General features: G+C 48.8%; 1 protein-coding gene across 1 annotated transcript; it reads right to left on the bottom strand.

Annotated features, from left to right (window-relative positions):
- Positions 1-439: 439 nt before the first annotated feature.
- RHOU (ras homolog family member U) lies at positions 440-14091 on the bottom strand. The gene is given in 4 exon segments (XM_032430268.1): positions 440-6604; positions 11941-11999; positions 13731-13908; positions 13910-14091. Coding segments are annotated over 4 exon segments (777 nt in total). The 5' UTR covers positions 13994-14091; the 3' UTR covers positions 440-6148.
- Between the last annotated feature and the right edge of the window lie 3283 nt (positions 14092-17374).

Raw genomic sequence — 17374 nt, 5'->3', positions numbered from 1 at the left:
GAACAGCAGAGGGAGAGGGAGAAGCACTGCTTGTGGTGTTTTGAAGAATAAAGAGAGGCAGGAGATTTGGATGTTTAATGATATCAAGGTAACACACATGAGAGGTGTTTTCGCCAATGGGATCAGAAATAGCCAGTCATTGACTGCTACCCCCGTAGCTCTCCCCTCACTAGGGATGTCCTGGCACCTCCACCCCTCATCAACCAGCTAAACCACGGGGGCCCCTGGCAACGTTGCACACATCTGACCAAGACTGCTGCTGACTTGGGGCGCCTGGGTGGCTCAGTCGTTAAGCGTCTGCCTTCAGCTCAGGTCATGATCCCAGGGTCCTGGGATTGAGCCCCGCATCAGGTTCCCTGCTCCGTGGGAAGCCTGCTTCTCCCTCTCCCACCCCCCTGCTTGTGTTCCTGCTCTCGCTGTGTCTCTCTCTGTCAAATAAAATCTTAAAAAAAAAAAAAAAAAAGACTGCTGCTGACTGCTGTGTTCTGAACATTCCCTAAGAAAAAGAATACAGAGGAGGCAATGATCTGGGGAGCGCTGAGCTGACTTCCAGGACATGAGTGTGGTCAGCAGAAGAACGGCCCCCAAAGATGTCCACATCCTACACTTCAGATCCTGTGATGTTGTGGGTTACATGGCAAAGCAGAACTGAGGCTGCAGATGGATTAAAATTGCTAATCCACAGACCTTGACAGGGGGAGATTACCCTGGACTCTCCAAGTGGGCCCCATATAATAAGGGTCCTTAAGTGGGGAAGAAGAGGTAGAAGAGTCAGTGTTAGTGGGATGGCCTCTAAGAAAGACCTGACCAGCCATTGCTGGCTTTGAAGGTGACGGAGGATCAGGAGCCAAGGCCTGGAGGAGGGCTCGAGAGCTAGAGGAGTCAAGAACACTGCTCCCCTAGAGCCTCCAGGAAGGAACGCAGGCCTGCCAGCCCCTTGATTTAGCCCAGTGAGACCCATTTCAGATTGCTCACTTCCACAACTGTAAGGTAAGAAATCTGTTGCTTTAAGCCATGAAATTCGTAGTAATTTGCTACAGTAGTGAATGGAAACTCACAGAATGAGTCAAATTTGAAGTATCTGTGGGACATTCAGGAGAAGAATGAATGGAAATGTGATACTCTGCTCTGGAACGTGTCCTCCTTTTGGACAACAAACATCAGGTTAGAGAGCAACATCCGGTTCCCGACCATGTGCCTCCTCCACGTGCCGACTGTGTCTCTTCAGGATGCAGTTGTGCTGTTAGGACCACCCGGGGGAAACTGGTTGGCTGAGCTGGGCTGATAAACAAGGATTCTAAAAATGGCTCTAGATTCACAAAGCTGAGCGTGCGCGTCTGAAGCAAGAACTTCTTGCATGAAAGGAGTCAAGGGACAGACACCCTCGCAGCGTGATGCCTGACTTCCACACAAACCTTACTCTGTCGTCTCACTCCGCTCACCAAACCACCTTCAGAGGCTCAATTCCACCTTCCCCTCCAGAGGGGGCTGGCCTGGGCTCTCCCAGCGGTGGCCAGCCCCTAGCAGTCCCAGCTGCTCAAGCAGCAGCATCTCTGCTCCAGGGTCAGCCTGTGCAATGGCTGGAGTAATCCATACTGTTTCGCTCTTCTTTCATAAAAATGAGTGGAAATGAAAAATAGATGTGCTATTATCCATCAAAAGCATAAGGCTCACAAAAATTAGTAGGGCTGAAGATGAGAGCCATTAGGGGCCAATCGTAAGTTAATCACCTAGGCAGCCTCCTGTGAGAGAGATGAACAGAGCTTGCCAACGAGACCAGTCAGAGTGGACATTTACTGAGCACTTCACATTTGTAACCCCACCAGACCACTGAGGTAGGTGCCAGGTTTATCCCCTTTATAGATTCTAAAGTTTAGACACAGAAAGTTTAACTTGCTTAAGGAATCTCAACCAGTTAAGTGGCAGAGCCAGGATTCAAGCCCAAACAGCCTGACTCTGGAGCCCAGCCCTCTCCTCCCCTGCCCTCCCATCACACCACGCCCTCCCTGATGTCAGGGGCCTCTCTGACCTCATCCTTTCCCTGACCTCCTCTCCTCCTCTAGGTCATCTCCTGCTCCTCTCCCTGTACTACTTTGGTCCTGTCCACACTGGCCTCCAGGACATGCCAGACACTTGCTCTGCCTCAGGGCCTTTGCACCTGCTGTTCCCTTTAGAAAACTTTTCTCCCAGATACTCATCATTCTCTCACCTCCTTCAGGTCTTGTAAACGTCTCCATGAAGCACTCCCTGACCTCCTCTAAAGGGACTGGGCGCTCTGTCAATGTATCCTGGGAAGGCCTATCCTGGATATGGGAGGCAAACGGGCTGGTTGAAGGGAAACTTCCAGGTCCCTCTGAGCTGGGATTAGGCTGCCCATGGAGGCCATTGAGGGCGAGCTGGGTTTTAGCACTTCTGGACACAGGCTGATGGCCAGTAATTTTAGTTGCTCTCTGCACAGTAACCCAGTGCATTGTGGTTGAATGTTTGGTAGATACGAAAATTCAAAGTCTGGCCTCAGAGGCACCGTAGGGAACGAGGTGGACAGGCCCATCCTTCACTAGATGATCAGGAGCCCTTCACCCTTGAGGCTTAAGGGTGGAAGCAGGATGACATCTGGGCTCCCAGAATGGTCCCGTCATCAGGGCCACATTCCCTGGTGTAAGGGCCACATCCTGGTGGCATGATGATAAGGCTGACCGCAAGTTCACATATACCACATGGGCATCCCCTAGCCCTCAGAGATGGGGAACTCTGAGCCTTGCTGGCCTTCCTTGTTAAGCTGGTGGGGCTCGTGGCACCTTCTAATCCCTTCCATGGCCATTATAGATCTTGGACATTTACCCCACATGTGCACATGTATTCTCATTCAGGATTCAAATAGCCTGGGGAGAAAAGCAGTACTTTCACACATGAGGAAACTGAGGCTCAGATCTACTGACCTACACAACATCACACACTAAGTGCTTCTCTGGGCCTCGACTTTTGGCTCCAAGAACAGTGTTCCTGTCAGGGACACACATGGGCCACCAGCACACGATCCATTACAGACCCAGAGTCAGAGAGTGCTTGTATCCGACTGTGACCCCAGAATTCTCAAAACCCCGTATTCAATAAGCATTTCGTGTTGGTTAGGGATGACTCCCCAGACGCCTCTGGGGGCACGCCATGATGCTTCCCAACCAGCCTGCTTTTGACGTGGCTAAACTTTTATTCACTTCCAGTGATCTTCTTCGGCAGAAAAGGCAAGTGCAGTTATATCCATAGGTCAGAATTTATTTCATACCACCTCGTTTATAGCATTTTCAAGGACAACGTTCTGCTCAACATCATTTACACTTGAAAACAGAGAAGCACAACTTGGTAAGGCACCGGGTTACGACAGTCTGGGGAGACCTTGCCTTCATTTTGGCTTGTGTAATACCTGGGTGGTTTCTCCTGAATTCTGTCAAGCACAGAGAACAATCTTACAAAAGGTTCATTTCCACATACATGGTAAAAAGTGATAGAACAGGTGGGAAGTATATTGTATTTTTCAATTATGACTGGCCTACACTGTAGGAGTTAAGCTAAAGCGGCATTTTCTAAAGCACAACTCATGAAATCTTCTCTGCAATACCAAGCTGCAAGTTTAACAGTGCTTGAGCTTTGAAGTGAACCAACTTTATGTTTAACTCAAGCACATACTTTTAAGAACTTTTCTGCCCAATCACACAAAGAAAGAAAAATGGAGGAAAACCTGAAGTACAATCAATCGTACGTACTTTACTATTCTATAAACTGCAGCAACATGTTAAAAACGGTTGTGTTTAAATGTCAACCCTCTAGATTTTTAGCGCTAATGGTTCGGGTTGTATCAAGTTGGGTTAAAAATAAACCACTTGAGGAAAGCTCTCAGAACTGGGCCACACAGGCGCGCTCCCCTGCCAGGTTACCACCAGTGGCCCCCAGGCAGAGGGGGCCGTGGCCCCCGCCCCGGGGGGACCAAGAGCAGCCCCATTTGCTGTCGCGTGCATAAAATTTCTTTCAAGTCTTGTGTTCTATCTTAAAAATTACTTTGCACTGTACTCCAGGACATTTGCTAAAATATAAAAATACTGGTTAAAATTACTCACCAAGTAAGTCTCCCACCGCTCCCACCCCTGCACCCCAGAGCAGGCGGAGCCCAGCCTGGGACACTGGCCCCCCCACAGACAGATGAGCCAAGCAGGCCAGCTTAGAGTCTGTTCGGAGCCTTTCCACAAATGATGTAATTTTATTCACTCAGGCTATGTGACTAAATGCTTCGGGAAACTATGACTGATACCAATTTCAATAATGAAAAATAGTGAACAATCCATGTATTTTAGTTTTAAAACAGAGAAATCAGTTAATTTTATTTACTAACACAAATCAAAGAAGCCCCTAACCCAATCTTTTACTTCTTCTACAGGAAAACATAAATTCGTTTTAAATACAAAAAAGACAATGCAAGACCCACAGAAAGACAAGACTTTTCCATCCACCAGCTCTACAGAAGTTTCCCTAGTTATTGAATCGATTTTGGTACATCTGCTTCACCCACCGCAACCAGACATTATAATTCGTGGGGTAGGCTACCTTTTGGCATCTCAGAAGCATAACCATCACAAAGTAAACAAACCTACTCTTCTGATACGCAACTTTTTTTCTCAAGATGAAGCCCTAAAAACTGCCACCTTGAAGAACACAAATGTTTCACAAGCATGTGGTTTTCTGGCTGTCCCCCCACAAGGATGCAGCTGAGAGGGGGAGCTGGGGTCCATACGCGCACCCCGCTCCCGGCGGCCACAGCAGGCCGCCCCCGTGAGCCCTCCGACTCACAGCCCTGGTCTCTGCTGCCCTTTCCCTCAAAGGCATCTGCGGCTTTAACCGGTGGTTTAACAGGTTTCAAGAGACATTCAGTTTAAAACAGGTTTTAAGAGATGTTCGTGTTTTAAAATGGTCTCAAAACTGTGTCAAAATATACTTAAAATCCTATCGGAGTAGGATATAATCAAAAAGAGATCTGTTCAAAAAAGTAACAAAAAGAGGAAGCTGAGCTTCCCTCACATGTTTTTGTGGTCATGCTTTTTCTCATTAACTGTTTAAAAGTCTGAATCAGCAGCAAATACAGCCATATACACGTGTGTGTGTGTGTGTGTGTGTGTGTGTGTGTACATTTTGGCTGACTTAAGGGGGAAAAAGTACATTTTGTCTCCTACAATTGTTGGCTGCAGGCCTTTCAAGAGTGTCCACGTCCCTGCAGATGGTTTAGTTTATTTAGTTAGTATGGAAGTTTTAAAACAATTCCCATAGGTGCTCCCTAGTGTTCTAACTACCAGGGTTTAGGCAGTTTGGTGCACACATACGAACAGCAAATACCACATTCTGATCTCAACATGAATCACTCCCTAAAGAAAATACAAGAGCTTCTGACTAATACTTGCTTTACTCCACATGGCATGTTGGCTATGTTTATACGATGTCAACACAACTGGTCTAAGAATGAAAAATCCCAATAAACAATGTTTTCTTTTTGGTGTACCCAGGGCCACAGGGTTAGTAGGATGTGCTTTGCTGGTTGATTTTAGATCTTAAGCAACCAGGTATTAGCATATGACAAAAGTGACTGGTTTGAGGTGTTGTAGGCAGAGGTCTCTTGTTTTTTTCTCAGATTTTAGTCCCTTAAAAAGTTTTTTAGAAGTGTGTGGAGTCTTTGGGCTAAGAGTGATTCTCACCATAGCTGGCCAGGGGACACAACGCACTTGCAGGAAGGAGCCCTTAATCAAGGCAGGGTTAACCACACCATTTCTTCTTTTGTTCTTCTGTACATTATAACGTAGCAAAAAAAAATTTCATTCTTGACACCCAGATCCAAGGTGTCTTTTTCATATTAGATATAAATTAATCCAGAGGTCTAGAGCTCTACATTTCCAGAGTTATGAAAAATGCCCCACTGACTTCAAAAATATCTTGCATAATTAATAATCAGCTCGTCCCTAAGCTCAAACAAACAAGAATAGCCAAGGCAAGAAAGAAGACGTAAATTGAAAGCTGGACCTATGACACACACACGCTCTCTACACAGCTCCGGCACGATGAGAGGACTCATTCAGCTAATATAGCTTCTACTGCGGGTTCCCGGCCGGCGTCATACGAAACAGCAATACTTCTTCCACCAGGACTTGGAGAGGTTTTTCATTTTGTCTGGAGTCCTGCTTTTGGACTTCTTTGGCTGTTGCTGAGTGTCCGAGTACTGAATGCCCGCAACGATGGCCGCATCAAAGACCTCTTTGAGGTTTTTCTGAGTCAAGGCTGAACACTCGATGTAGGAGGCGGCTTTGATTTCCTCGGCGCACAGCTTGGCTGCCTCTTCGGGCACGGGCTTCTCTTTGCATTTGTCCAGCTCAATAAGGACCTTGACGTCTTCTCTGAGATCCGACTGCGTTCCAACGAGGATGATGGGGGCTTTGGGACAGTGGCAGCGAATCTCTGGCACCCACTTCTCGCTGACGTTCTGGAAAGAGGAGGGGCTCACCACGCTGAAGCACAGAAGGAAGATGTCCGTGTTGGTGTAGCAGAGAGGCCTGAGTTTGTCAAACTCATCCTGCAACCAATCAAAGCACCCGAAAGTTACCTTCTCAATTGATTCTCATCAGCAAAAAGACCATTTTACCATTTTTTTCCTTGAAAGGGTCTGGCAGGTCCGGTTATGGAAGGAAGGGCCAGCGCCTCGGAAAGCGATCCCGCTGCTTGCCAGCCCCACGAAACCTGCCCAGTGCATTCGATGTTCACATCAGTGTTCATGGCCCTCTGGCAACTTACCACAGGAGAAGTACTTACAGTGGGTGAATGGCAGAAAGCAAATTTACTTTCTCCAGCCTTCAGCCTAGAGTACCCCAGATTTACTCTTTCAACTCTGGTATTTAGCTACTCTTTTAGACTCAGGGTTAGCAGCCCACGGATCCCCAAGTCTCCAATCTGACCCCAGTGAACCCCATCTAACCCAGCTCCTCTCTTGAAGAATCCAGCCCTGCCCATTCTCGACAGCTGTGAGTGATGCCCGCCTGGTCCCATCTGTGCCGCACACGGTCGGGGCACGCACAGAGTACAGAGTAATGTCAATCAGACACAAGGACAGACCCAGAACTGGAGCTGAGGACCTCTGACAGCCCACTCTCCTTGGCAATTCAGAGAGCCTATGCCTCTCAAAGTCACTTACAACAATGTGACTTACAATGTCACATTGGATAATACATGTTCATTCTTGCTTGATATACCTTTCTTCTTGCTTGATCTCTTTTTCTCCCTCCTTTCTTCCTTTTGGAACTTCCTTTCCCCTTCCCTTTTCCCTGCAAATACCAGGGACCTCCATGCAGCTTTGGGAAGATAACCAAGCATCATGCTGCTGAATACCTGCCAGAGTCATCCACCTGGCAGAGATGCACGCTGGCCACCGGGCACTGTGCAGGGTCGGGGGAGTCGGCTGGGAACAGACAGACCTGGCCTCAGCCCTTGTAGAGATGTCGGCCTCCAAACCAGCATTTCTTCATAGTCCCCTGCAGTGCCCTATTCAATGAACTGAAAGCTTTCACTCAACTCTCTCATAGGAAAATACTTACATCATCTCATTCCTATTTAAAATTTCTATCTGTGAGGGCACCTGGCTGGCTCAGTCAGAAGACATACTACTCTTGATCTTGAGGCCGTGAGTTCAAGCCCCACATTGGGTGTAGAGATTACTAAAAAAAATTAATTAATTAATTAATTAAACTTTTAAAAAATAAAAAAATAAAGTAAAATAACATTTCTATCTGTGGGTGCCAGCCTCACACACATGTCCTATGATAGATAACTTCCCAGTGGCATGAAAAAGTGAAATGCCATCCAGGTTTTCAGTACGCCGTTGGCACACTCTGACTATTTACAAACTCCTATTTACGTGCACAGTATTCTGCATCTGTGGCCCTTCTGGAGGCGTAAAGGAAACCTGGATCTGTTTTACTTGAAGGCACTTTCACCATTTGAGGCTCCACAGTTCAGTTGTAGGGCAACAACCAGCTAACAGTACAGAAGTCAACCAGCTCAAATGCTCAGGAACGAATCTGGCATTTCATCACTGCCGCCTGTCAGACTTCTACACACGGTGGTTAAAAAAGAACAACTTGGCTTTGGGGCACCTGGGTGGCTCAGTCGTTAACCGTCTGCCTTCGGCTCAGGTCATGACCCCGGGGTCCCGGGATCGAGTCCCACATCGGGCTCCCTGCTCGGCGGGAAGCCTGCTTCTCCCTCTCCCACTCCCCCTGCTTGTGTTCCTGCTCTCGCTATCTCTCTCTCTGTCAAATAAATAAAATCTTAAAAAAAAAAAAAAGAACAACTTGGCTTTCTTAGTGCCAACTTTGTGCTGAAAGAATCAACATAGAAGATCCACCAGGTCGACGATGGCCCAGCAAAGATCTTGTAATAAAACATGCCCTCTGTTCTCAGAGGCCCCAGAAAAGCACAAAACGGAGCCCCGCATAAGGTCTGCTCCCTCAGGCAGCTGCAGCTCACTGCTAGAAGTCAGTCACCCTTGGCGCTGCCCTGCGAGCTGGGGTTGCATTACCAATAAAAAGAAAGGCAAGCGCAGGGGCTGGGCCTTGTGACAGGGCTTTGGAAATCCAGCTCCCCAGACCTCTTGAGATTCTGGCGAAAGGGTTCAGGGAGCCAAGCAGAAATCAAACCCGCCTCCTCACTGCCTGACCAGAAACCCTAGATATTTGCTGAAATCAACACAACATACATATGCGTGACGAGGCCAATTGGAATGTACCCTCCAGGAGAGGTGTGCTGAGGCCCAGTGATGTGCACGCACCTGCCAGGTCTGTGGGGAAGACATACAGAATTCCGTCAGGGACAGGGTGTGGTGGACAGGCCACTGAATAGTAGTGCTGGTCAAGCTGCAACCTGAGTTTTTGGTTTTTTTAGCACAGAGATTTTTCCAAGTGCCTCACGGGTCAGAAGGCTGAGGAATTTTCAGCTTCTCCTCACAATGCCACTGTGACCTCCTCCTATTTCGGTGACGGTCCCTTCTCTTATGCCAAAGGTATGTTCTCAACACCCTCGGTCTCGGATCTATTTTCACTTGAGTAAGACTGTGAGTCCAGTGTTAAAAACTCCCTTTAACATCTTCTATGCTCACCTACGTCCCTAACAAGAAAACCCAAAGACACAAAAAGCAATTTCTAGTTACTTCTTCATCCAGTAGAGCCATATTCTTGCTCTGAGCTTCCAGATGAAAAACCTGCATTTGGGCCCCGGGTTAGGGCTACCTGTGCTCACGCTCCCCTGGAGCTGGAAACAGAGGTCGCACAAGTCACTTTAAGCCCACAAGGCTATCCTGAGGACTGCCTGGGGCGGCGGGGGGGGGGGGGGGGGGGGGGGGGGGGGGGGGGTTTCACTGGCTGAGTCATCATTAGGGAAATACAGCAGGTGTCAAATCAAGTCCCTTAAAAGGTTGTTTATCAGATCTGGAGTAAGGAATAAGGAAGGTGGGAAAGAACTACCACTCTGACCTGCTTTGCTATTAGTCAAAATAAGTCCTAATGGATACTTGGAGAGTAGGGGAAAAAAATGATCTTATCTTACCAGCTGTGTACTTTGCATAGTTTTTGAGGTTGGTTTATTCATTCATTACATAATAAGGTATACTTTACTAACTAATACATCAGTTAAAAAATAGTCAAACTCAATGAAAACATCACTGGGAGACCAGAAGAATAATTTCCAAATAAACTAAAGCTTACCAATTTGCACTAAAGTCCTTTTATTTCCCTAATTATAAACTTTTTTCATGAAAATATCTCCAAAATTATTCTTGCGCTTCCCCAGCTTTTAAACAGACCATACTAAGGAAAAATCGACCTCTGCCTCAGTAATTCAGGATCATTTCTACAAAGTTTTTCTGATGATGGTCCTATGCCTCTTTCAAAACTGCCCAGTGGTTTTCTCCCCAGACCCACCTGTCCTGCACCCCAAGCCAACACTGCCTTCCTCCTTATGGCACTTCCCTGGTTTCTTTCACAAGTTCTACTAACTGGTTTATCTTCCCTACAGACTATAAGTCTTCTGAGGGGCAGGCCAGGACTTAAGGTTGCATTCCCCAGGACCCAGCACTCCGTTTTATGTATCCATTATAAACCATGATTAAGCCCTATTCTGCACCAGGCACCATGAGGGCCCTAGGCCTAGAACCCCAACTCAGGAAGCTGGGTCTGTGACAAGAGTCAACAGCTAACAGGAGAGCCCCATCAGTGGGCAGGGATGTGCTCTGTACTGCTTGCTCCTCCCCTCGAGGGTCCCCAGGAACTGTGCCTTCTGGGCTTCCTGTCTACGGTCTTATTCTTGGGCTATTCAGCTGCCCCTTTCTGGCATTAGCAGGAACGTCTATATTTATCCACGTGCAACTCTGACCTCATTTTAAAGATCAGAAAATCAGACACGTAGTAGGACAAAGATTCTTACTTTATAAAGAGCAATTAAGCTTTCATGACAAATACCAAGAGGGCATTCAGAAAGATTCAATATTAGAAGAAAGTGTTCTTTTGAGTCCTCTTTTCCACAGGCAGGAAGATACACAGTGCGTTTGTTTTTTTCTGCTGCCGCTGAAGGGGAAACGGAGATGCTCCAGTGTAGAAGGGGCAGAAGGGGCAGGGCCACCACTCAGGCCACTCTGGCCACCGCCAAACCCGTGCTGAGCTGGGGACCAAAGCTGCCCAGTCTTGTGTCACCCTGAGTTTTGAAAAATAAACCTGTGAATTTGCTGTCCCAGGGTAGGCAAGCAGTTTGGATGAGGCACTTGGGAATGCTGGAAAGCGAGCTTCCTAAACACAGATCGTCATGTGACAACACCTCAGAAAGTGAGGTGGGCACTTTTACGTGCCTACAAAGGGCCCCTCAGCATTTGCTCTAACTCTAACAAGGACAGGAAAGACTCCATGTTGATGAACTGTCACTATGACAAACTCAGGAGATGGCACCCTGGGTTCGCACAGAGAACAAGGAGACCTCAGTGACGAGCACCGTGCCAAGGGACGACTGGCTGATGATGAGTCCCTGGAGCTCGTCGGGGAACACCCCAATCCCTGTCCCTCCCTGGGTGGGTCATCCAAGTGCTTGATCCTCAAGACAAGAATAAACATTCACACTTTGGAAAGACTAAGTCCAGATTCATTCATTCCCCCAGCTCAGGAGAGCTTCGACCACTGTTATCTCTGCTTCAAAGGATGGGGGTGGCCCTAGAGAGTCAAACCACAGCTTAGGGAGGGAAATACACCCACTGACAAACTCCATCTTTTTGGGGGGGTGCCTGGGGGGTGCAGTTGGCTGAGTGTCTGCCTCTTGGTTTCGGCTCAGGTCATGATCTCAGGGTCGTGGGATCGAGCCCCGTGTCCAGCTCCACACTCAGCGTGGAGTCTGCTTAAGATTCTCTCTCCCTCTCCCCCTCCCTACCGTGCTCTCTCTTTTTCTCTCCCTCTAAAATAAATAAATAAAATCTTTTTTAAAAACCTCCATCTTTTTCTTGAGCAGATTTAGTATTTGGCGTGTTGACCTCTAATAAAATGATTCTATCACCAACTTACTCTGAGAAATAATCACAAAGCATCATTGATAATTTTTAATATAAACGAGACAGTAAATAAGATCAGAAAGTCCTGTAAGAACTGCTGTTCTTGACCCTGTTCTCCCCCTGCCCTGAGCATGCAAAGCTGGGCCAAACCCTGTTTTAGGGGTGCAGAGCTATCTCCCCTCCCCACCACCCTCTGAGAGAGCAGGGCTGGGGCCACTGCACGAGCCTTTAGAATGACCCGGTTATGGAGGGAGCTTATTGTGAGGCCTCTCTAAGGCCGGCTCCCTGGCAAGGCCGGCTCCCTGGCCAGCCCGGAGCCGCGATGACCCACTAACCTGCCCAGCCGTGTCGCAGAGCTGGAGTCTCACAGGCCGCCCGTCCACGGACACCACAGCTTAAAAACAAGACGAAAACAATGATCAGGGGATGGGTGTCTTTTAACCCCTTCCAGGAAAATAATGCCTTCAGCTGCAACTACCATTCTCCCTCCAAACCCTTCGGCTATTCTGGGTCCCCTAATGAATTAAAGACTTGCCTAAAACAAGGAGGCCCCACGGAGGCATTTTTGTCTTCCAACCGTCCAGCCATCCAGGGCTGGCAATTCATCGCATGGCCGGGGCTGAAGCTGCAAATCCCTGAGCCGTTTGAGGGCACCCCAGAAGGGCCTGCGCTTTTCGCTCAGCCCCGGAAGATTTATTTTCCTGTCACACTCATTTCAAAAAACCTAAAAACAACACTGGGGGGGGGGGGGGGCTTGTAAATGGGAACCAACCTTGCCGTTTTAACTCAGTGGAAAACCTTACAAATAATTCTGTTTTCCCTTGGGAAACGTTCCAAGACTTCATGGTTTATCATAAAATTGTAGCTTGTTTTGAGAACATGAGCAAACACAGGCAGCCTGCATTGTCCTGTTTATAGAAGAGGGCAGTGCTTATCTCACCGTGTCAGCTCAAAGGGAGGATTAACACAGAAAAGAAAGCCTGCCCACCTTTCCACTGGGATCGGGTACTGGGCAGGGGCCTGCATTGGAGCACAGCCTGGAGGTTTCATTTGAATTAAGCACTCAGGTCCCTCTAAGTGCAACTTTCTAAGTTGCTTTTAATGTTTACACGAGTCAGCTGGGAGGGAAAAGGAGGAAAAAACAAAACCGTTTGGGTGGAAACCCATTAGTGTAGCAGTTTTATCAAGGGTACCTTAGAGGTGGAAGAAAGCAAGCCCTTGCCATCGGGACCTTCTAAGAGGTCAAGAAGCATTGTTGTTGTTGTTGTTGTTGTTGTTGTTGTTGTCCTTTTAAGAGCAGAGAGAGTGCTTCACTGTGGATTTTAACTTTTTAGTAAATTTCAAAAAGACCTGAAAAATCCTTTATCTTTGTTTCCAGCAAAGCAAAAAACATAGCACATAAGGGCTGTAAATGGCTTAAAGAGACACTGAAGAGATACTAAGAAACAGAAACAGAGCCAACGGGGGAGATGGAAGAGGGAGCAGGGGAGAGGGACTCAGAAGAAATCGCGTTTACTCTCCAGGTTTAATCCAAACCTAAGCCCTTAGTGCTGTTTTCACTAAGTCAACTATGTTCTGCCGTCTCTGTGGCTCTTCAAAGTGGAGACGCCCCTTCCCTGTGAGGGAAGCCACCGAAAAGAAGGGACTGACTCTCAGGGCCACAGGTAATGGCACCTGCGCGTCACCTTCCCACGGAAACTCGGCAGCTGCGCCAGCAACGTCGACCTGACGCAACTTTTCTACGCAGCAAACTGACCAGGCAACCTGAACTCGACCTGTTCCTTACTAAATTGCCGTATCATTTCTTTCTGCACAGGCTCTGTCTCCCGTACCCCGCCCCCTCCGCCGGGCTCCGCTTTTGGGGGCTCCCCGTCGGCCCGCGGTCCCTCAGGTGGCTCCGCGCCTGCCCCGTCCCCGAGGCTCGGGAAAGGTGCTGCGCTCCGCGCCGGGTCCGCTTCCCAGCTGGAGCCCGGCCCGCCCAGCAGCCTCCTCGGGGGCCCGCGACCCTCGCGCCGCGCTCCCCCCCCCCCCCCCCCCCCCCCCCCGGCACCCGGGCCGTCAGCACCGCGCCCGCGGACTGCGGCCACGCGCCCCGGCCCGAGAAGCGCCACCCGGCCCGGCTCACCCGAGAAGTTGTCGAAGGCGGTGGGGATGTACTCGGTGGGGTAGCCGTTGGTGGTGTAGCTCACCACCAGGCTGGTCTTGCCCACGGCGCCGTCGCCGACAAGCACGCACTTGACGCCGCGCCCCTCGGCACCGCCCGCGCGCCCCCGGCCCCCCGGCGCCCCGGGCCCGCGCCCCCCCGCGCGCCCCGCGCTCCCGGCGCGGCGGAACGGGCGGCGCCTCGCAGCGGCCGGGAAATGCGGGGTCCCCCTGCTGCGGGGGCATCGGTGCGCGCGCTCGGGCGTGCAGGCGCGGGCGAGCAGGGCCCGGCCCGACCGCCCCTCCGTCCCGGAGCCCTCCGGGAGGGAAGAGCTGTCAGCGAGCGCTGTGGGCGCGTGCCCGGCCCCCGAGAGCAGCGCTTCCAGGCCGCACGCTCCCAGACAAAGGCGGCCGGGGAGGGTCGCGGCTCTGGGCTCCGGCGGCGCCACCTGGCTCTGCTCCGCGCGGTCAGGGGACTGCGGTCCGAGCGCCGTGGAGCCCGAGCGCTCTGTCTCCTCCCGGCTTCCCGGCGACACGACGCGTGGGGGGCGGGCGGGGAGGGGAAAGAGGCGGGTCCGGCCCGGCCGCTCTGTCCCCGCGCCGAGGCCACAGCGCCCCCCGCCTGCGCGCCGGGCCCCTGCACCCCGGCCGGAGGCGGCGCTACGCCGGGCAGCAGGGGAGCGCGGACGCCGGCTCCGGGCCCGAACAGCGGCTGCGGGGCGGTAGGAGGGGCGGCCAACACCCGCTCTGGGGATGGATCCCGAACGCCCATGCTGGGGCGCGGCTCCTGGAGGAGCGGGGTGGCCGAGGGCAGCATCCTCCCCGGCGCCCGAGACCGACTCCACCGCCCGAGGGGCCGAAGCGGTTCGGCCTTGTTGCGCCCACGCTGGCGGGGAAGCCTGAGCTTCCTCCTGTTCCCCTCGCTGCCCACCTCCCCTTCTCGGTCGCAGCCTGTGCTCTGGGGTCCCTTGCTGGCCACAGTGCTCCACCCAAGGGGGAATGAAGTGTCTTGGGGACGTGTCTGCAGGAGACTGAATTAAAAGGCAAGTTTTTAAAGTCTACCTACAGCCCATCGTGTGATTTTTCTTCTAAAATAATTTATCCTCATAGTATTTAGGAGCAAGATGATGTCAGGTCCAGTGTTAATGCTCGTTTGGTATGCCATGAGCCAGCAAATTAATTTATAGACCCAATTTCTTCTTTTACTTAAATGTAATTTGGTGACATTAATATTAATGGGGCGGAGGGGAGTTCCATTTACCTCTGACTTCCTCTCTGCCTTCCTTCTACATTTAGCAAGCAGTCCATTCAGAAAACAGCGAAGCCGCTCTGGGTCTAGTCAGGACACAAAGGCTCCTCAGGATTCACAGTGTGGTTTGAGAAGAGCACATACTATTAACATGAATACTGATGCTACAACAACAACAATAACAGTACCAGCAATAGCCAATACATATTGAGCCTTTATGTGCCAGACACTGTTGTAAGCACTCTGCCTGAACTAACTCCTTTAATCTTAATATTACTTATACCCATTTTACAGATGAGAAAATCTCCGGCACAGACATATTGAAAAAGTGCTCAGGGTTCAGCAGCTCATAAAGTGGCAGTGACAAGATCCAAACCCGCATAGTCTAGCTCCAGAGCCTAAGCTCTTTTTTTTCTTTTCTTTTTTCTTCCAATTTTTTATTTAAATTCTAGCTAGTTAACATACAGTGTAATATTAGTTTCAGGTATAGAATTTAGTGATAAGAGACTAAGCTCTTAACCAATTTCCTGAAAGCAAAAATAAGCTGGTGTGATAAACTCAGACTTGGAAGTATGACCATGGTTGGAATGCAGAAGTGGATTTATCAAGAGGCTAGATGCATGAACCCAGGGCCCCTCACTTGCAGAGAACCCCTTCCAAGGCCCTAGGGGCCCTGGCAATGTGAACTGTAAATTTTGCAGAATAACACTTTTTTAAGATTATTTATTTATTTGAGAGAGAGAGAGCGAGAGCACAAGCAGCGGGAAAGAGCAGAGTGAGAGGGAGAAGCAGACTCCCCACTGAGCAGGGAGCCCAAATCCCAGGACCCTGGGATCATGACCTGAGCCGAAGGCACATGCTTAACCGACTGAGCCACCCAGGCGCCCCAAAATAACATATTTTTAACCACTACCAGTTCAGTCCACTGTCTCAACTCTTAACTTCCCCTCATATTAAGTGGCTTTAAAGTGGCCATGGACTTTTTAACCGAGGAAAGTGAAGTTGGAGACAAATTTTGTTTGGGATTAATGGATACAGAGTCAGGACTAGGGTGATGTAACAGAGGTGCCAAGGGAGCAAAATTTAGGGAGGCCAACCTTGCATTTGCGTGACCCTGAGAATGAGAGCCCCTTTACATTTTGAGCCTCAGGCACCTGGCTTGCTTCTCCCTAGCCCTGACCCCATGGGATGCATTTATGTGGTTTTATAGTTCCTAGTCCAGGTATACAAATGGCTACCAATGACTCACCTACTACCCTCTGTGTCGTGTTGGTGTCCACCTGAACTTTTCTACATTCCCCAGCACTGGAAGGGTCCCAGTAGCAAAGGAGTAACAACAGATTTTGAGACAGACAGAGCCAGAAGCTAGTCTGTGGCGATTTTTTACATCATAAAACACAGTATTGTGAGTGTTGAGTGCTAGAGAGAGTTTGACTCTCTCCACTACACCTGGTCAAAATGGGAGTTCTCTCCTATCAGAAGTGTACTCTAAATGTAGCACAGACAATTACAAATGCATCATACATTTTTGGAGGAAATCACATGAAATAGAATAGATAGGACTTCCTATGTCTGTGAGGGCAAAACCCTGTACTGGTATCACAAACAGCAAGTTCACCTAAATGTGAAGTACATTTCTATTCCTCTCATGGAAGGTGTATTACCAAATTACAAAATTGAAGAAGTGGTCAAAGGGTATGCAGCTAGAAGGAAAAGGGGAGATACTGTTCAAGGGGCACAAAGTTTCAGTTTCACAAGATAAATAAGTTCTGGAGATCTAATGTACAACCATGTGACTATAGTTAACAACATTATATCATATACTTGAAATTTGCTAAGAAGGTAGATCTTAAATTTCTCACCACACACACACCACACAAAGGTAACTATGTGAGGTGATGAATAATGTTAATTGCCTTGAGTGGGGGTGAATATTTCACAATGTATCTATGTATCAAATTATCAAGTTGTATACCTTTGATATACACAATATTTAATTGTCAACTATACCTCAGTAAAATTGGAAGAAAAGGGTATGCAGCTAAAAAATGTCAGAAAACAGCGTAGGGAGGTGTGTCAGGCAGTTTATTAAATGTTTTCTTGTGGATTTTTCTTGAAGTTTATGGTACTTGTTGGCCTTTTAAATTTTATAGCTTGTTGTGATGCATTTCTTATTTCAAATAAATATTTATTTTTATACCTAATTGTCTAATTGGTATTCTTTCTCTTAAAGAAGGCCCTCAAATTTAATAAGCTTTTAGGCTGTACAAAATTTTGCTCTACCCCTACATCTGGTCATATGTTAGTTTTTGTATCCTTCTTACTCCTGCTTTACTCCCTTTAAAAAAAAAAAAAGTTTTATTCAATTTATTTAAACT

The sequence above is a fragment of the Phoca vitulina genome, unplaced genomic scaffold (genome assembly GCF_004348235.1).
Source record: "Phoca vitulina isolate PV1807 unplaced genomic scaffold, GSC_HSeal_1.0 scaffold43, whole genome shotgun sequence".
NCBI lineage: Eukaryota > Metazoa > Chordata > Mammalia > Carnivora > Phocidae > Phoca > Phoca vitulina.
This window is presented reverse-complemented; position numbering and strand designations above follow the sequence as displayed.